The sequence below is a fragment of the Haliotis rufescens genome, unplaced genomic scaffold (assembly GCF_023055435.1).
Source record: "Haliotis rufescens isolate VD_foot unplaced genomic scaffold, xgHalRufe1.0.p SCAF_16, whole genome shotgun sequence".
In the NCBI taxonomy this organism is placed as follows: Eukaryota; Metazoa; Mollusca; class Gastropoda; order Lepetellida; family Haliotidae; genus Haliotis; species Haliotis rufescens.
Window position 1 is genome coordinate 10,044,909 of NW_025963846.1, and position 21,848 is coordinate 10,066,756.

General features: G+C 39.0%; 2 protein-coding genes across 3 annotated transcripts; both read right to left on the reverse strand.

Annotated features, from left to right (window-relative positions):
• Positions 1-308: 308 nt before the first annotated feature.
• LOC124136936 lies at positions 309-6,923 on the reverse strand. The gene is made up of 4 exons (XM_046503015.2): positions 6,817-6,923; positions 4,398-4,428; positions 1,301-1,339; positions 309-892 (listed from the first exon to the last, which is right to left on the reverse strand). The coding sequence occupies exons 1-4, from the start codon at positions 6,844-6,846 to the stop codon at positions 690-692; spliced, it is 303 nt and encodes a 100-aa protein (XP_046358971.2). The 5' UTR covers positions 6,847-6,923; the 3' UTR covers positions 309-689.
• A 4,818-nt stretch (positions 6,924-11,741) lies between these two features.
• On the reverse strand, positions 11,742-15,738 carry LOC125380997 (ras-like GTP-binding protein RHO). 2 transcript variants are annotated; one of them, XM_048396846.1, is made up of 3 exons: positions 15,570-15,738; positions 13,974-14,358; positions 11,742-13,943 (listed from the first exon to the last, which is right to left on the reverse strand). In XM_048396846.1, exons 1-3 carry the CDS (start codon positions 15,723-15,725, stop codon positions 13,876-13,878), a joined length of 609 nt encoding a protein of 202 aa, XP_048252803.1. In that variant the 5' UTR covers positions 15,726-15,738; the 3' UTR covers positions 11,742-13,875. The 2 variants fall into 2 exon arrangements, with proteins under 2 accessions (XP_048252803.1, XP_048252804.1); XM_048396847.1 differs by having other exon boundaries at positions 11,742-14,358.
• Between the last annotated feature and the right edge of the window lie 6,110 nt (positions 15,739-21,848).

Sequence of the window (21,848 nt, forward strand, 5' to 3'; positions counted from 1 at the left end):
GTAGTCTGTCTTACAGACCCTGATACAAATATATATCAAATACAGCCCATGCAAGTCTATAATGTTTGGCAAGTCTAGATCACTGCAGTATCAGGGTCTGTACAAATCTGCTGAATTCACATGCCAGTGATGGGTGATAGGATCATTTACACGTGTCGTAAAATTCCAAGAAATAATAGCTCTGCAGATTTGTTTAGTCTCTGAAAATGAAGAGAGTCTCAAGGGCGAACACACACACACACACACACACACACACACACACACACACACACAAATTAAAGTAGAAGATAACCTACACAATCTTCAAATACGTGTATACAATTGTTTATTACTAAAATTGATTCTAAGACATTTTGTAAAATCCACCGAACCATTGCATTACACATTCTGAAAATAGCGTGGTTTGACGTGCACTGAAAGACTATTTACTGTAAGAAAATATAATTCCTCCAAGGTAAGGCATCGAGACAGACTATGGATTTCGCTCTTCCCTTTTCAATACAAAAATTGTGTCCATCATGTGTATCATAATAAGATAATAATCACCAATAATAATTTGTTCTAACAACGATGGATAACAACTCCAATGACAGTGTCGTCTTCGGTCAAGCTCCTCCTCAGCGCTCGCCCACTATGTAAGGGCACGAAGCTGAAACTCGGCACTGCGCAAGGTTCAGACGGAGCCCAGTTCAATCTATCGTCGGCAGCTTTGTGCACCCTGGGTCATTATAACAGGCATTCAAGTCGTTCTGAAAGTTGATGAGTAGGCGATACCTGTCCTCCCCGTACACAGCCAGACACTCCTCCTGGGGGATGATGCGATCAAACAGGCAGTCGCCTTCATCGTTCAGGATGGAGTAGCACTCCCGGGGGTAAAACCCTCGAGGATCGACTGAAAGTGTAGCAAGAAATGAGGTATCAGCAAAATGTTTGATAGCAAATTTAAGGAGACCAGGTACTCGTAGTCATGGAAATAGCTATGACATATTTGACTTTATTATATATAGCTAGTAAACATATCCAACAGTTATATAATAAATACAACCCTTTGTTTAAACACCGCCCCCTCCCCCCCCCCCCTAAAAGAACAGTTTCTAAACGAAAAAGAATATTCCTTCTAAAACGCTGATACACGTTGTCAGCAGGACTTTAAGGTTGATAATTATAAAGTCAATGTTGTTCTCCCAGGTTTGACAAAATATCACAAAAATGCTATATATTTCTAAGGAGGTTGAATATTTGCAATTTTCATTTGTATACAAAATGCCTGTAAATAAAAACAATGAAGTTGATGACTAACCTTTGCCCACCTCGCGGCAGAGATCTGAACCAGGTGTTCCTGTAATGATACAAATAACTTTGATGTTGACGCCGCACTGATCCATGGCCCATCTGTATCACGGTTCCATGGAAATAATCGAATCTGGACCAGAAAATCCAGTGATTGATATTATGATTATGTCGCCAATTAGTTGTTTCTTTTTTGACCCGTGAAGATCCGGGATAGAATAGGTCTTCAGCAACCCGTGCTTGCCGTCAAAGGCAACTATGCTTGTCGTATATGAGGCGCCTAACGGGATCGGGTGGTCAGGCTCGCATGTCATCGTATCCCAATTACGTTGATCGATGATCATGATGACAATCACTTAATTGTCTGGTCCAGACTCGATTATTTACTGACCGCCGTCAAATGTCTGACAAACAACAAACCAACAAACAACGTTGTTTCTTTTGTTACATCTACCACGCATAACAGCTGTAAGAAAATATGGGTGCTGTGAGGTTTTAGAAATGGAACGTGTACATTTAATATTTTGTAAACACATGTGTATTCTCAACGTACATAAAAGAACATGTACTGCTGCAACTAATGGTAAGTTGGCTGATATTCTGTGTATATATCTAGTTGTGTCCGAGAGATACAGTGCTGGTTCAAGCTGCAATATATTTCCCTACATTACAACGTGTTAAAACTTGGGCCATCTACCCGGGGTAAGGGAGTTAACTGACTATAAAAGTTTTGGAAACAGGACTGTTATAGTCAGTTAACTCCCTTGTATCAGGTAGATAAACTTTGGCCCACTGAGTAAACCAACTGGTGCTTAGCTATGTATATGGCTATGTGTGGATTGACCCGCTCTCTATAAATCCAAGTGTACTCTGTAATGTATTAAAGCTACAAATATTGTTGGAGAGACATGGTTCAGCGAAGTAGCATGTATAAGTATATTGTTATGAGGAAAACTCAAGCCTTATTTCATGTATGAAACATTGTTTGGATCTACACACCATAAAGATAGGAGCGAGTGAGTGAGTGAGTATGGTTTTACCCCGCTTTTAGCAATATTCCAGCAATATCACGGCGGGGGACACCGAAAATGGGCTTCACACATGGTACCCATGTCGGGAATCGAACCCGGGTCTTCGGCGTGACGAGCGAACGCTTTAACCACTGGGCTACCCGACCGCCCCCATAAAGATAGGAAATATATTCAACGCAATATAGAAACAGGTCGCTTTGAAGAAATATATACTACTCAAAGTTTGCTAAGAATCACTACTTTAAAAGGTAATAGGTAAAATTGTGTGAATCTATTGAAATAGCCAAAGACAGTATTGCGCGAGGACATTATTAATGAACACAATTCCGTCGTCATGTGCCACACAATGCCAACAAACAACATATGACCAATAATCAGTAAGACTACCCGTCAAAACGAGAGTATCTGACCAAAACTGAATCGTAAAAAAAATCACTAAAACAAGTTCATTGTCCGCAAAAAATAGATCTCAGTAACCCGTACGTGATCCATCTGGTCCTGTCGTCTCATACTCTCAATAAGTGTCTGGATGGTTGCCAAGTGATGATTGGAACACTCTTCAGTAAGAACATTGCTGTTCCTGTAGTGTTGCCGGAAGGACAGGGCGTCGCGAGAGTTCGATCTGTACCCATGTCTCTGGGTAGCTGATCCGAACGTCTTGTATCGCTTCCATGCCCTGTTGATCACACTTTGGCTGACACCAAAGACATTTGCAACGTGACGTTGTGTTGACGTGTCTTTGACGCTGAGGGGGCATACGTTCATTCAGTTGTTGCAATCCCCAGTAGCAAATGTGGTTGTGCTCTCTGATAATCATGTGCCACGACACTGTCACGATACACAGGTTTTCAAGCACCTCGTGCATATCGTGCCCATGACTGAATGCCTCTGTCCGTTCATCATGCTGTCCTATAGAGTTTACCCAATCATTGTGCACCGGGATAATTAATTGTTTTTTTGTTGGATGATTTTTTTATATAATCAAAACTTCATCCTTAAGAAACTTTGAGTTGTATATTATGATGATTAGAATAACAAGTCAACGAAAAGAAACAGGTTGCTTTGACAATCTTAACAATGAACTATGATTCTGTGATTATTGTGAAAAAAATGTTTTTTTATATTGAAGATGTGTTCCACGTTTTGCTTGTGTGCCCGAAGTATACTAGCGGATGAAAGAAACGATGCTTCATATAAAGTTCAATATAAATACATTTATTCTGAAATTAAATAATCCAACTTTCAAAACATTTTAATGAAGACGTCTACTCGACTTTGAGGTCGTGATTCGAATTTAACAGGAGTATGTTGATGCACGGTGCACAATGTAGATGTTTGCGTGTTTGTTGGGAGCATGATACTAATACACGTGGTTTTTGAAAAAAATGCGAGCAGCACACAATGATTGTTTAGCTATCTGATCATCATAAAAACAATTTTGTTCAACCATAAGTTACACTGATCTTTCCTCTGACGACCGATCAAAACAAAACTGTAATGAATTTGTCGAAAAATATAAAATATTCCAAAAGCATTGTATAAAGATGAAGTTGTCCAACCTCGTACTGTGTCAGCATTTGACGTACATGTATGTATATGTACATATATTGTTTGTACTGAGACAAGGGACCTAGCGTCTAAGAATACACTGAATACAATCTGTCTGTCTATCTTTTCAGTAACTTCCACATTCTTTCTCTCTCGCCAGTGTAATTGAACTATTCCTATAGTCTTGCGTCCTTCGAATCACACTCGAGCTATGGTTGGGAATCAGTCCAGGGTATTTAGCATGAGAGAAAGGTAATATAATACCCGGGATAACCGAGGATGAATACCTCGAAGCTCATTGTTATTTGAACGGCAGATTAACAATCTCAATTACATATCACGTTTGTAACCTTGAAATTTGGAACATGAGAACTGTTTGTACGTGTTGAATTTTACGCATGCCGGCATGTACCATCAATAATATAACAATGTTAGGTAGGTTATTGATTTTCTTAAAATAAATGCAATCCTTTTTTCTGGATATCTAGACTGCCAGTGATAATATAACTTTTAGAAGTTGTTACCTACCCTGGGAGACGGTCAGGAACATTGCTGCAATCTGAAATATAGTGTGAAAGTGTTTGATAAAGGAAAAAAAAAGCATTTCCAAAGAGAAATAGCTGCAAGCAGACAAGCGATTGATATCAAGCAACGCCCCAAGCCACGTTGTGACAACCAGATCCTCATTTCTGTCGGTTCTTTGGCTACACGAGAGTTAGCAAAAATAAAATAAAGAAATTGTACTGTTGTATAAATTAAATGAATACTGGATTAATACTCTTTTTAATGTAGGATCGCGTTAACACCCCTCGTCAGTTCATTGGCATTATTGACGTAACTGCTTTCTTCAATTTCATTAAAATCAGATCTATTTCTCCCATGCGATTCCGCTCTGTGTGACGATTTGAGGACATCTCTCTGGGAGGTCGCATGAGGTGACCCCTCAGCGTACTTTCATCCCCAAACTAAATGAACGATGCGTGGATTCTAAAGCTAATCAGATGTAAGCTTTCTGAAACGATTCAGTTTCATTGTTTACCGATACGATCCGGAAATTTCCGTATTTAGCAAACGAAAACCTCCCAAGAACACACTATACCCTTGATAGTAAACCGCTTTCAATGTTGATATCATGGCGATCAGACAGGGTGTATATTATTAAATACCCACAATATATTAGCTATATATTTTTTGGCATTCGAAACTCACTGATTATATTCGTTTTTGATATAGCAAAATCAGTAATCCTTGTCTGAATGCTTCGCTCACACGTACCCAGAATTAGAAGCTCTGGGTGGCTGGTTAGAAAGTTCCACTGTAGTGTGCTATCGGAGACACAATCTGAATGTTTAACCGCTCCAACCGAGGGTTCGAACTCAGAATATTTTTCATTGTTAAGCCAATGGCATTGTGCGGGAGCGGATGAATATGCATGATTAACTACTCATGTATGTAAATACTTGATGTCCGTTTTAGTTTCTTCTGTCAGCTGGCTCAGGTAAACTTAATGTTAAATGCATAAACAAGAAAGATATGTGTACTCACCCGGAGTGAGGTATAATTATTCATACTTTTAGCAATATTCAAGCAATATCATGCCGGGGGACACCAGAAGTGGGCTTCACACATTGTGACGAGCAAACGCTTCAACCACTCGGCTACCCCACCGCCCCGCACACCTACGTAGGTGTAGACGTTAGCGAAACGCCCTAAGGCTGTATCGACCGATATCCGTCGAAAATGTTAGGCAGATCTATTATGTACATAGTAGATTATCCCCATGGGTTAGAATTTGTCCCCAGCAACCTATGCTGGTCGTAAGAGACCACTAAATGGATCGGGTGGTCAGACTAGGTGACAAGGATCGTTTCTCAATCTATTTATCAAAGTTTTGTCTGGTCCAGATCGACTATTTAAAGGCCGCCTCATTTTGCTGCAGTATTGCTGAGTGCGGCGTTAAACAACAACAAACAAACAATATACAGTAAACTACGGTTATAACTAACTCAAAGGGACCTTTAATTTTAGTTCATTATAACCGTAGTTCGTTATAAGCATATATACAGCATAACTACAGCAAATAGTCAGGACAAAAAAGTAAGTTCGTTATATCCGTCAGTTCGTTATAAGCGTGTTCGTTATAACGTAGTTTACTGTACGCTATAAAGATAGCCGCAATAAACTTATAAAGTTGTCTCCCATGCAGTCCTTCAGGTAGCAAAGCATTTGCGCACCTGTATATACCAGATATGCCCATGCTTAATTAAGTTATGCCCTTGATCCATTCGTCACCATTCGCCCCTTTCCGTACCCTGCAAGAAGACTCGTCCCCCTATCGATGAAGGGGCGGTCGGGTAGCCTAGTGGTTAAAGCGTTCGCTCGTCACGCCGAAGACCCGGGTTCGATTCCCGACATGGGTACAATGTGTGAAGCCCATTTCTGGTGTCCCCCGCCGTGATATTGCTGGAATATTGCTAAAAGCGGCGTAAAACCATACTCACTCACTCACCCTATCGATGAATGTTATGTGTGAAAATACGACAAACCAATCAGAATGCGCGCATGATTTCAAGTTCTTCGTCAAAGAATCCCTCAGAAATAATTTTTGATTTTACATATGTCTTGCATCTAAAAATTTACCCAAGACACAGTTACATGTGTTCTCTCATACTGTATAATTCCGCATGTCTATGCATATTTAAATTGCATCTGAAATATATAAATTATAATATATGGGGAAATATATGTTAACTATTACGCAACGAGTTGACAATTGTTTTGGGTATGCCCGTTTGCGCTAAGACGGAACCCGGTCGCAAAAATGGCCATGAGAGGGGCACGAGTCGCTATTCGGCTTGTCCCGGAATAACACCATTTGGTCACGAATGGCCCTTGATCGTCTGTTTGAAATGCATGTTCTACTGAAATCTGAAGTCGACCTACTCACCATGACGTATGCTGCTGTCGTTGCGTCCATGGCGCGATGAGGGTGTAGTCTCGGTCGTTCTGAGGCAGCTGACTGACGAACAATCCCGCCCTTGTCTTCTTTGTACATCGAACAAGCAATTATAGTAACTTGTTAATTGTCTTTGTTGTCAGAGATCGTTGTGATTAGCTGTAATAATTACACGAGTAATAAACTCTGGTCACTTTAGGGAATGTCAGACTATTATCAATAATAATTATTGATAATAATAATTTTCTACCACTTTGACAGCTAGATTACGATTAGCGTCACATGAGAGTCGCAGGCTATAAGTGTTTTCTACTTTCAATCTCCTTTTCTTTGTTTCATTAAGTGTGGGAGTGAGTATGGTTTTAGCATTATTCCAGCTTTATCATGAGGTGAAATTGGGTTTAACGTCGCGTCCAAGATTATTGCACTTATATAGCGACGTGCATGCACGTATGTGTGTGTGTGGCTGCTTGTACTAGTCCGGACTGATGCCGATTTATAGTGCTAGCACACTGAGATACCATGCCGCAGTTAAACATGAATACCCCACTCAGACACAGTATACTGACTCCGAGCCGACCAGTCCTTGTTTTAGCCCCTCAATGCCGAGCGCCAGACAGGGTAACAACAAGTACCATCTTTTAACGTCTTTTTGGTATGACGCGACCGGGGATCGAACCCCGGACCTTCCGCTCTCCGGGCGGACGCTCTACCACTTGACCACGGAGGCGGGCCAGCTATATCATGGGGGGCGGGGGATACATTGTACCCGTGTAGGGAATCGAACCCGGTTCTTTCGCGTAACGAACGAACGCTTTAACCACTGGGCTACTACACCGCCCCTTTGTTGTATTTACTGCATCAGAATAACTAAGATCTTATTAACCTGTATTTAGGAGTAAGTCATCTTCCTCAACATCTGATATATAATCTGATTTAGTAATTTTAAGCTGTCAGTTGAGACAGACAGGTATGGAATATAATCACAATGACTGGTTGAATGGTTTGTTGTTTAACGCCGCACTCAGCAATATTCCAGCTATATGACGGAGGTCCGTAAATAATCAAGTCTGGACCAGACAATCCAGTGATTAATATCATGAGCATCGATCCACGCAATTAGGATACAATGACATGCATCAACCAAGTCAGAGAGCCTGACCACCCAATCCTGTTAGTCGCCTCTTACGACAAGCATAGTTGCCTTTTAGGGCAAACATGGGTTGCTGAAGACCTATTCTACCCCGGATCTTTACTGGTCTAATTACAATGAAACTATTTCAGTAAGTTATGAACGACTTAAGAGGCGACTAACGGGATCGGGTGGTCAGGCTCGTATACTTGATTGATGCATGTCATTGTATCCCAATTTTGTGGATCGATGCTAACGATGTCAGCCACTGGACTGTATGGCCCAGACTCGATTATATACAGACCGCCGTCATATAGCAGCAATATTGCAGAGTGCGGCGTTAAACAACAAATAAACAAACAACATTAACATGGCACATATTATTCATGTGCTGAATACATGTGCTCGCGTTGGTCCAATATGACATAAATATTAGCCCCGGGATGCATTTCATACCTCGAAGCGCCAAAGAGTGAGATGCCAAAGGAAAAGGGAACATATTTCACGTGCATCGCACGGTCTTTTCACAGTTGAACATAGAGTTCTTGAATATCTTTTCAATACGGTCATCAAAACAATGTTGTTTTAACATTTTAGGTGATTGGATTCTTTTAATGTTGGCCATCGTTAAAATAGGTCAGAGCACTCGGAACAAGGTGCTCAATGTTGAAATGGTTACAAAGTACTGTCGGCGGGCCAGGCCCTCGTGCTGTCTGTTAAACCTACATAGCACGTTGTCTTTCCGGTAGCGAATTTATACCATGTTTTGGCGGATGACCGCATCACAGCGACAGAAAATGTTCTTTCTCAAACACTTTCAAATACAGATTTAAGTTGCGAAACACCGCATTGTCGGTTCTAAATTATTTTAGCAGGCGTGGCAGTATATTCGACAGTAAACTGACGACAATGTAGACACAATTGCTTGACAACGGATCGAGGAGCTATACCGAAATGTCGCCTTTACAGTAAACAAAGAACTTGTTATCCATAAATTGTGTCTACTTTGGCTTGCTTGACAACGGATCGAGGAGCAATACCGAAACGTCGCCTTTACAGTAAATGAAAAACTTGTTATCGATAAATTGTGTCTACTTTGGCTTGCTTGACAACGGTATGAGGAGCTATACCGAAACGTCGCCTTTACAGTAAATGAAGAAGTTGTTATCCATAAATTGTGTCTACTTTGGCTTGCTTGACAACGGATTAAGGAGCTATACCGAAACGTCACCTTTACAGTAAATGAAGAACTTGTTATCTATAAATTGTGTCTACTTTGGCTTGCATGACAACGGATCGAGGAGCTATACCGAAACGTCGCCTTTACAGTAAATAAAGAAGTTGTTATCCATAAATTGTCTACTTTGTCATCCGACAAATTCTGAGTAATGCCGATCAAACAATTTATAAAACTGACGAACAAGGTGGATGTCAGCAGCAGATGACATTCACACGGAGACAGCTAACTGCAGCGGCCTGTAATTGCACATAACTGTCTGGGGCCACGTTAAACCATCCCCCGACACAATCAGCAGGAGGATGGATGACTCACTGATGGAAGGCTGCGCCATGCCGGTAACGTGTACTATCTAACGGTCGCAGTTCAAGAAAACGAAGAATTGCCAAATTAGGCTTTCATACATTTTGACTGATACGAGTCCCGTTAGTTTTGACTAGTGAAAGTTAAACGTTCAACGATTACGGATATACACAACACTGGAGGGGGCACGGGTGGCCCAGTCGTCTAAGGCGCCACGGTTCGCTGTGCAGAGTTGCGTCCCTTGGCCACGCCAGAAACCTATGATTGTGGGTTCGAATCCCGGTTCGCCCCGATTATGTTTCTAGCTTTGTCAGCACCATACCCGTGCTCGCGGGTTTCACCGAAGTGGTAACCGTCTGAGACCTGCATAACTTCGGGCTTTCCTCCCACATTAAGCTGACACGCCGTGATATAACTGGAATACTGTTAAAAGCGGCGTTAAACCCAACTCACTCACTCACTCACTCACTCACAACACTGGATGGAGTCAAACGCCTGTTGCGTCTTCTCCGCTGTGTCGGTTTTAAAACTATGTAGTCAAGAACAAGATTAATTTCGTAGTCAAAGATTCAGATGGAGGTTTTGTAAAATTGTAACCCGGTTGTTCTTTTCGAAACTCACACACATACACACACAACGCATCAACACTGCCTTATGCACACACACACACACACACACACACACACACACACACACACACACACACACACACACACACACACACACAATAAAAAACCCCATTGCCTTCAGACACACACACACTCACAACCACCAACCCACCCACACACCATCACCCATAGAAACAAAAGGCGTACGCATGAGAGATCGTTTGACGGCTTTTAACAACCAGTAATTATGAGTCACATTGTCGCGTTGTAATCTTGATTGCGTAATAATCAACTTGATCAATGTTATTGTGGCGCCACAATGACTGGTTTGGGAGTTGTTGAACACCGCACAGCAACAGTCCAGGTTTACGACGGGTCGAGCTGACAATCCAGCGATTGATATAGTTAGCAACGATCCACGCCATCGGGGTACGATGTCACGCAAACCAACCAATCACCAAAAGTGACCATTGATCCATTTGACGCCTATTGCGACCGACTCTGAACTTGAATCATCGTCTCCTAGGTGCTTTCACATATGCCGCTTCAGCTCATACCAATAAAACGTTTGTTTGATTATTATAAATGTATCTACAGTGTAATATCTGGTTATATCTTGAATCGTTTGGACTGAAGATTTGCTGGTATAGGCCAGAGACAGAAAGGCCGCTTTGAACCGTACTCCAGTTATATCACGTCGTGTGGGAGGAAAGCCCGAAGTGATTCGGGTCTTAAGCGAGTCTGCAGTTCGAACCGGCTTGGCAGCTACCAGGCAAGCAACAATGCGAATTGCGGAGCAGCTAGATACTAGAGTGAGTGACTGTTTGCTTGTTGTTTAACGCCAAACTCAGCTATATTCCAGCTATATGACGGCGGTTTGCAAATAACCGAGTCTGGACCAGACAATCCAGTGACTGACATGTGCATCGATCCACGCAATTGGGATACAATGACATGCATCAACCTAGAAGATGAAACGGGGCGAAACAGATTCGAACCCATGATCATAGGTTTCCGCCAAGCGAATTGCCTCTCTTCACCACAGTACTGGCGGGATTATTAAGCAAATAAATAGAGGCGACAACATTCATTCCATAATCATAAGACATCGCTGCTAAAAGCAGAATCGATTGTACGATTCCGACTGTACCATGAACCTGTGTTTATGAATCAGTATCCAATGGTCACGTGTCCAGGTGCCCCACTGCTGTCACCTGTTACTAACACATGCAAAGGCAAGTCAATTGTTCACCGGAGAAACACGGGAACTTGTACAACCTGGTACAAGTCAAAATAGGGAATTGCATTGGACATCAATTTTGTCACTGATGCGTCAAATTTGGAAATGTCCTCGAAAAACCTTTTGGACCGCTTTACTAAGACCTTGAGCGAGACGCTCTTTGGAGTCTTGGCATAAACAGTATGCTCGATTGTACCACGAAGGGCTGTAGTTGCAGAAATATTGCTCTGCACAAAGGAAAAGTTGAAATCCTTTCTCTTGTCATTTAGTCTGCAAATGTCAACCATACAACTCTTTGAAAGCTTTACCGATGCCTTGAATGTTGTGATCCTGATCAAACACCTTTTGAGCAAGAGTCGTATGACAAACACAAAAGTAGCATAACAACCACAAAACTGGAAACGTACTTAAATAACTTTATTATTACAATACAAAGGTGGAAGAACGGGTAGACGTGTATGACGAGATGCCAAGACAGACAGCCGCAGACAGCAGAGATAGTAGTATCGATACAAGAGCCCATACCCATGATAGAACGGAGAAAAGCAAACGTGCGGGTTACGGAGACTGTCGAACGATCACTCCTACATAATATGTACAATCACATTCCAAACAAAACGCATCCAGATGTTTACAAACTAATGTTTTGTCATGGTTCCAAATAGTTAATTCAGTAAAAATAAGATACAATTTGTCCTGTTTTGTTTGAAATGTATGAATTGGTCACACCACAAGCAGACATAAAACATCATTTAGCATGTAACACAATTAGACGCCCTCCAAATAAGTAAAGAAATTACGAAAAATGGGGAAAAATCTCTGTGTTGATCTCGAACCCGAATACTAGTATTGTGCCATAGAGACTTGGGAATATCTACTCTATCGTAGTTGTTAGAGAAGTCTAGGAACTGGGTACGGGCGAATCACGTTAAGAGAAATATTTTTTGGCATATTTTAGGCAACAACTTATTTACCAACGTTTGCGAGCTTGCTTCCTAATTAAAACATAGGATGGGTGAGGTGTAACTCTAGACACAAACAGGCAGACAAGGAAACAGACAGACAGAAGATTTGAGTCTCATCCCACTTACATATAACAAATGTGTACATCCTATGTAAAACCGACAACTTGGACAACGGACAACTCCATACGGAGTCGTAGGAGACTAAGATGGATACACACTTAAAAAAACAATTAAAAATAATCTCTATATATCTAAAAAGCAATAAATACACAATATTCGTATGTTTGTTTTACAGAAACGATCATACAGGACTGACTTTCTCTGTTTTATGAAAGTACCGCAGAGTGTGGCCGTTACACTGTACATATCACATGATGCTAAATAAAACAAACCTTTTTAATATTACAGAGATAATTACACTTACTGTATACCTCATGACATGCAATCAGAGTGTCACGTTCCCCATTGTAGTCCGGCCAATATAGAGGGACATTTCGTCTTCCACAGTTTCCGTACAGTTAAACACGTGTATTGGAGCAGTGCCACGCCCGAATTAGTCAGTTCGCATCTGGTGGGATCGTTGGATGGGGCGTGTGACATAATTGTCTGCGGCATATACATTTTTGAAAGTACAATACAACCTGAGTTTATTGCCGCCACAGCGGGAGCTACCAATAGGTTGTGTAATAGTCCGATTCCACTCTTTAATATACACATCTAAATCTAAACGCTTGTACACTGAGACAGACATTAAAACGGTTTTCATGGGAAATAAAACGTTCCAACCCAGGATCTGTTTTTTAATGAATTTTGAAATTCCAGTTTCTTTTCCCCCTTTTCAAACAACGATTGCTCCAAAGAAATATTTTGTGAGAGGTCCGATCTTGGCCTGGATTACATAGACGTTGATACAATCTGACAACACTTTCCTATTGGCAAACAGTAGGCGACATCCAGCCAATGCCACAACTAACAACACTTTTTGGAGCACTAGTTATGGAACAGCGGTAGACATTGAATTAAAATAAGTCAAACTTTAACTGCAAAGAAGCTATCATGTCAAACTGACATACACCTTGTGTGGTTTTGAAATACCGTACTAATACCGTGAAAAGATATAACTGACTGAAGAAAATTCGGCCACCTCTTCTTTAACAGTTATATTCTTTTTACAAACACTAATGTATCAGTAAAACATATATGCATTAATCTAAAGTATAAACATTACTTATGTTTGTTATTGTTATTGTTAAGAAATAAACGACTCGTGGTCGTTGTTTATCGTACAATAAAACACTGCAGGGAGAATAAACCATGAGGGGCGCAGCTAACTCAATAGAATCCGAGGTGGGTATTTTCCGCATATTCTCACAGTCATCACGTCGATGACCTGTACTTTTTCTCCCAATGAAGATAGTCATATCTCCCCGCTTTTGGATGCGATCGTTCGGCGATCACGTTTATCTGCGTTACCCAGCTACATCTGTGGGGAACAACTCACTAGTCACTCCCCTCTAAAAGAAAACGTCGTCCAATACGTCATCAAGTTGAGAGCATATGTCTAGCTAATGTTGGTTCCCCCTCCCTGGCAGACGTGCCTTTCCCATGCAAGTTGTTGCAGTTCCAGAGGTCTAAAGCATGGCGCACTTGCCCCTCCTCGTCTCCTCTTCTGGCAAGGTAGCTCTTGTGGCTGTTTCAAAGACTTCCCTAACCCCTTCCTTGGTCTTGGCGGAGCACTCAAGGTAGGCAAAAGCACCTATCTTCTCTGCCATTGCACGGCCTTCTTCTGTTTTAACTGGTTCTTGTTTCATCTTGGACAGTTCTCTCCTAGTGTTATCATCATTCCTGAGATCCTTTTTGTTGCCTACTAATATGATAGGTACATTAGGAAACTTCACTTCCTGTTTCCACTTCTCTGGAATATTCTCTAAACTGTCGGGGCTGTCGATGGAAAAACACATAAGGATGACATCTGTATCTGGATAAGACAAAGGCCTGAGTCTGTCATAGTCCTCCTGTCCAGCTGTATCCCACAACGCCAGCTCAACCTGAAACACAAAATGATTATCATTGAAAAATGAGAAAATAGTCTTATCCTTGCAAGTAAATACAATGATGATGAAGAAGAGTCTTGTTTAATACTAGCAGATTCTAGATGACTGACAATATTAAATAAACATTAATGTAGAACTGACATTTCAATTACTTGTATGATTTATCCTCTATTCTTACTGAACTTATGTGTGTGAATACAGTAACAGTCTTACAGAAAGTGTTGAAACAGATTAAGGAAGGAACAATAACAGATACAGGTTTTTTCCATGCCGTGCATTTCGGTAGAAACTGATGCAGTTATAAGATACAGAACTAGGCCTCTGCCCTGAAGAGAGATTCAAACATAAGGAAGGGCATAGAAGATTTGCTACAAGATGAAATCCCATACATGACATACATCTACCAACAAAACCCGCTGCAGCAACACACGACACAGGCAGGGAGACACGGGGAGCACTAGTCCCTCCTCAACACAGTGAGTATAACATACTTGTTCATATACATATTATGTCCCTTGAAACATATGTTGTTACATTTAAGCATAATCATTCTAGAATGTCTAATATTTCATTGAAGCAAACAAAATCACCAAAAGTTCACAACCGTATTTTACAATTTCATCATATGCATTTAGCTCATAATGAATTGATTCATATCAAGCAATATCAATGTGACCGTAGTATGTGTTCTCAAAGAATAAAATACATATTGATCAGTTATGGAAAGATAAATATACATTTGTTTTTGTGATTAATAAATTAATGAAGCCAATGCTTTTGCATGTCAAAACTGTGCAAGGTCAACAGTGCAGCAAATATAATTTCAACAGAACACATTTGAAAAAGCAGGATCCTGCCCTTGGATTCTACTGCAATTAAGAGTTTTGTTCAGTTAAAACTACACTTAGGCAATGTGACAATTCATTTAACAATGTTATCCTACTCAAAATGAACAGTCAGCACAAACCTAGATATCGATCACTGAGATACCATGTCTCAGTTAAACAAGAATACCCCACTCAGACACAGTATACTGACTCCGAGCCGACCAGTCCTTTTTTTAGCCCCTTAATGCCGAGCGCCAGACAGGGTAACAACAAGTACCATCTTTTAACGTCTTTTGGTATGACGCGGCCGGGAGTCGAACCCCGGACCTTCAGCTCTCCGGGCGGAGTACTCAAAATGAACAGTCAGCACAAACTTACCTGTTTTCCGTCCACTACAATATCTGCTACATAAGTGTCAAAAACAGTTGGCACATAATCTTCAGGGAACTGATCTTTGCTGAAGACGATGAAAAGACATGTTTTACCACAGGCACCATCCCCAACTATTACTAGCTTTCTTCTTATAGCAGCCATGGCTAGTTACTTCCTGAAAAAACCCCATCACAATGAGTACAAGGAAACAAACATCCCCAATGTCCACGAGTACAAGTAAACAATGATGTTCAGGGAATAATCGAGTATGCACCAGTTGTTCAGGGAAACAACTGATGATACACCAGTAGTTCAAATATTACAATTGTTTGCACATCTGGTTGTACAAACGGTAAGCTTTGTTAACACTACAGTATGTCCAATAAACTTTATTAATCTATCAAAAGGTATAACACATTAATGTACAACTCTCGATATATTTACAAACACAATGCAACAATGATTTAAGTCTAAATTCTATGTCGCCAACGTACCCTTTAATTGAAAAAAATGCTTAATAAAAGTATTATTGCTTTTCTAAATATTACATAACAGATACGTCATCCTTTTAGTCTTCAGTAAATATAATGCATATTGTATATGTCAAATACAAATACTGTATTTTAAAGCTATGGACCCATAATGAATATGTAGTGAAGCAAATTAGCATAAATAGGACAGTGATTATTTTCACGGTACTTTTGCCATTCAAATTATCAAAGGGTAGGCAAGATACTTAACAGATACGTTAGCTAGTATTGACCTTTTTCACACTTCGCTACTTCCGGTTTGAAAGCGTGGCTTGGAGAGCAGAAGGTGAAGGCTGGATAGCACATGAAACACATGGAGATGTCAACAAGGCACGCAATCGGGACAAACTGTGACAATATTTAACCATCCCGGTACATTTATCGTAAGTATTGAACATTATTCTTATTGACAAACTATTCTACTGTTATCTGGTCTCCTTACCGACATAAATTTGAATCTGGCCGTTCTGTTGTGATTTCAATTCAAAATATCCATGACCACCTGGTAACTCCCAGTGCAGTTTATGGTAGCTGAACAGACTTAATACAAATGCTACTGAAATCTTGTAAAGAATAATTCATTGTTTACACACCATTAAGCAAAACTATTTATTGTGAGTTTAAATAACTTTGCAGGTTGTATTTGAAGTCGAAATATTGACCTTTTGACCACATCTAGATATATGTCAGAAACTAACTAAATTGATATGTTGATATAATGTATCAAATTGTAACCTACTGAGAATTTACAATCGTAACAAATCAAAAGTTTGCATCAGTTGCGTATTTGATGTAAATTGTAATGGACTCAAATGCATTCCAATAAAATATTAGACCTCTGGATCTACTCGTGCTGTTGTGATTGTGAACAGTTGTTATTTTGATTGTCAATGTTGACAGATTAGGTGTAATATTTCAACTGAATTATTACATAAAGGGTGTGTAAATATTTAAAGTAAAGTACAGTTTGGTCTGCAAATTTGGTAACAATTAATATTTCTACCAAAATGATATTTACTTTACTGTACCAATTTAATCATGTAATGAAATGAACAAAAACCCAACTAATTAATGTCCAGTAAATGTTCAATCTACATTTGATCTTTATATAATTTACAGAAACAGATAACTCTTTAACAGTTTGTATTCAAATATTTCAAATGCATAAATTGATATTGACATTACTAAAAACTTAAAGTATAAAAAGATAATTTTTAATTCCCATGTGTATTGCAATCATTAATTGTGAAACCCATCTGGTTTTATGTCCACGAACATGTTTTGAAACTTTCAAAACAAAAAGATTTCTTTTGTGCAAGCAATTGCCATGTATTATTGATTATTAATCATATCAATTTATATATAAGAATATAGTAGTGCTGACTGTGTCATTTTGCAATAATTATATTGTTATGATGTAATATTTTACTATTGTACTTTAGAACTTTAGTTTATTTCAATCAAGTCAAGTGGTGTGATCATTTTGATTTTTTTGTATAATTCAAACAAAACGAGAAAAATAAAAAGTATAAATACATAGAAGAAATTTGTTTTCCTTGTCAAATAACGATGCTCCTTGTATGCATGCTCCTTGTGAAAATTCATTCCATTTCTTCTTCGAATGTACCTTATATGATGATTTTAGGGAGACATTACTGACAGCTATCGATAATCTTGGAGGACAAAAAACTCTACATAGTATTCTTTTTGGTGATCCAAACTTAGATGTTTTCCTGAAAACAAAAATATTCTTGTCTGTACACAAATTTATAGAAACGACTAACAGATTCAGTAGCTAGCATATTATTGTTTCTAAATCTATATTCAACACTAAAATGTATAATATTAGGATATGTATGAGATGCACAAGTGTCTTCACTTTCCAGCACATTGTACATATCCTTCATATGAGCACTATATATACTGCGCACTATGTTTCCACAATGGAAAGCTTCAACTGTAAATTGTTCATTTTCATTATGCAATATTATGTATAACTGTATATAGGGAGAAGGCGGTAATAAGTGCTGCCCTTTGTCTTTTTGGACAATAAAATATGTTTAATAATATTTCATCTGGTGATCTGACAAAGTTAATATTTTCAAGTCAAGATATCAACTTTAGTAAACCACATGAAGGGATAAACATTGCATTTGACAAAATAAATTCAAGTCTTATATTTTCTTTGTGATCTTCATGACCTTACTCAGAAAACCATAGTGTCAATGAGGCAGACTGACTGTAGGTGTGACAAAACGTGATATTTCACCTGATTTTCACTCCAGCGAAAGTATGTTTTCAACATGGTTAGACTAAACAAAGTATTTCATGATTAAATACATACCGGTAATGCAAATATCAAAACGTGTTTCATTAAAACAAGAGTGAATTTCTGTGTCACATTGATATAAAGAGCTTTAGTTGAGTTTACTGTTAACAAAGAATATACTGTTTGAGTTTTCGACATATCAGATGAATTGATGCCTTCAAGATTGTTCTTAAGTAGCATGTAATGTTACACACTGTGATTAAATTTCCTTAAACTTCTCTATTTCAGAAGAATGTTGTTTTCTAAATAAGCAATATTTTGAGAGAAGGTGAATATGCATTGTTCATAAATATTTTTATTGAAGTAGGAATATTATTACAATATTATTGAATTATTCATTTCAGGCCAGCGAGTCAACACAATGAAGTACTAGTATCCGGTGACTGGAGGAGCTTTCTGCTGACAGTAACACAATGGTTACAATGTGCGTCCTGTCAAAGGACGAGGAAGTGAAAAGCCATAATCATTTAATCAACAAATGTGCTTCCTGTCATATTTCACTTAAATGGGACGAGGAAGTGAAAAGCCTTATTCACTCACAAATCAACATTGCCAATATTTATCGGACACTGAAAAAGCACATTGTACCATTTGTTTACAAGCAAGAAAATTATTTTCTCCTGGAATTTAATTAGGTGCTTTTGACTGACAAAGACACCCAGTCCATGTTAAGTTTTGAAAACTTATATTGTGAGAAATAAAGATATGAAAATTTTGGTTTGTTTTTCTTTGTTAAATATGAGAAATCCAGATTGTTCCATCAACATAATTTGTACCGATACATATATTTTATCTTGGCTTGATTACCAATTGAAGTTGATTCCTTTATATCTTTTGTTATTTTATCTGTACTCATATCTGATCAAGACATTTTCAAACTATTCAGGATAAATGTATTAGTAGCTTCCTTTTGATATACAATTACCTATCATCATACAGGATTAGGTGAGGGTGTTCAAGAAGTTGGTAGTTGTATCAATTCTTATATTTCTTCAGTTTCATACATTATTTATATTTATCAATTTTTAGTTTCCCTTTAACTTATTTTAAACAGTTCACACATTATTACTTTTGTCGTGCACGGTGCAATCTCAATCGGCAATAATCAGTTAAGTAAGTGATGTTTGAAAGTATCATCTGTCATTGTACACACTGAATAGAGTTATCGCCCCTTCTGAATATTTATTTTGACACACGAATTATTTTCATAATTAACATTGTAATATGTTAAAATGAAAATCTTAGCAGAAAAAGTGTCTTTTGTCAACTGGACTCATGGCAAAACGATAGTGCGTTGTGCAGCAAACACCACTATTATGAAACGTGAAATAAACATGATCTCAATCTTGATCTAGAGTTTGCCAAGCCACGCATTGACTGAGCAAAACTTCTGTCATTGAATGTACTGTCACATTGTATCTATATGCCGACGAGGTTATGATAAAACAATCTATTTCTGAAATACATATCTCGAAATGCACCTTTCGATTCACTTCCGGGATCCTGACAGCAAAATGCTAATTCCAGTGTATTACAGGCATATTTTAGTTGGACCTCATGATTTAATGTGAAATATCTTCTGTATTAGATACAGAGGATACCATTTTTTGTTTGTTTAAAATGTCCATCAGTGAAATGCACAACATGCTGTCTGTTCCCTATGAGCTGATGCGACTCTCACTGCATGGAGCTATGCTCTCCAAGCCTCGTTTTCGATCCAAGATGGCGAAAGTGTGAAAAAGGTCAATTGCAGCTCACTGATAGGCATGTGGCTTATACATACATTATATGCACTTTTAGTACCACATATTTGAAATAGGTGATGGCTATGATAGTTAATATTTATACAAAATGTATAAGAATGTAAAGATTTTGTTAATCAGATACGCTAGTTGTTTCCAGGTATGTAACGAGTTCTAAGTTTCCCGCTTCACTTAAGATTTAAAATCACGTTTCTTCGGGAGAGAGTTTCATCATTTTGACAAGTTTCCTGTTTGGGAGTTGAAGCAGGCCACTCAATTTGAGAATAATTTGCAGATGTTTTGATGAAAATTGGTATGTATCCATTTATGTTAACTATTTATGTCCAATTTTGCGGTATCAGATAACAGTACCATGTTCGTATACTGTGATGCTGTTGATTTAAAGTTAAACAAATTTCAAAATGAAGCCATCAAGCTAGTTTAGTAAAGTATCCGTTTCTGTCATAATATCATGTCCCTAAAGATTTCGTATTTCGTTATATTTACAGGAAAATGAACAATACAATGAGATACCACTGTTTGGTGTGAGGTGCCACTGTTTACAAGGGTGTAACGTATCTGTTACAGATACAAAAATCTAAGAAGTGTTCAATAACCTGCCAAATTCCCCCTCCATCTGTCGTAAATGACTGGCTATGATGTTTACGTATAAGCAGGGACGAAACTAATTTTATTGTGTTCCACGAAATGAGAAATAAACAACACCATACCCTTTCAATATTTATAAGAATCGATTGTACGATTCCAACTATATCATGAGCATGTGTTGATGAATCACTAAAAATTATCGAGAAAGGGTGAGCGTATCTGTGAAGTCATTCCCCTTGTCATACAGTCCGATCTGAAATTCCGACTCATATGCATAATGAGTGAGTTGGGGAATCGAACCCGGGTCTTCGGCGTGACGAGCAACTGTTTTAACCACTGGGCTACCCGAGCGCCCCAATACGCGTAATGAAACAGATCAGCAGGAAGGGGGGCAAAACTGGTGCTCAAGGGGATGCCTAAATGTCTTTGCCCCAAATGCTCCATGGATGTTATGGATGAGGCCCAGCATTTCACATCTTGTTTTTTCTCAGTGTGACATCTGCTTTCATGTTGACAAATTGTCCTGAACCTCTGAATGAGTGAGTGAGTATGGTTTTACGCCGCTTTTAGCAGTATTCCAGCAATATCACGGTGGGGGACACCAGAACTGGGCTTCACACATTGTACCCATGTCGGGAATCGAACCCGGGTCTTCGGCGTGACGAGCGAACGCTTTAACCACTAGGCTACCCGACAGCCCCCTGAACCTCTGAAGATAGATGTAACTGTATCTATGGTCACTACGTTTTGTATCATTTGTTTTCCCTTAAGTGAGTCATGTGGCATAGTGGTGTACAAAGTTGAAAAAATCAAATGTCAAGCAAATGTTGAGTTTTTGAGAATCCGCATGGTATTAATGCCACTTGTCTCAGTTACGTTCTGTGAATATAAAGAAAGTTCTTCCTTGATTGTATTAGGGATTGTGGTTAATATTTGAGGCAAGGATTTGGTGGTACATGTGCTGGAGCAATCAATATACCTCTCTTCGTTCAGAATTTTATGGAGCCTTGGTATTCAGTACAAACGAGTGAGTGAGTTTGGTTTAACCCCGCTTTTAACAGTATTCCAGTTATAT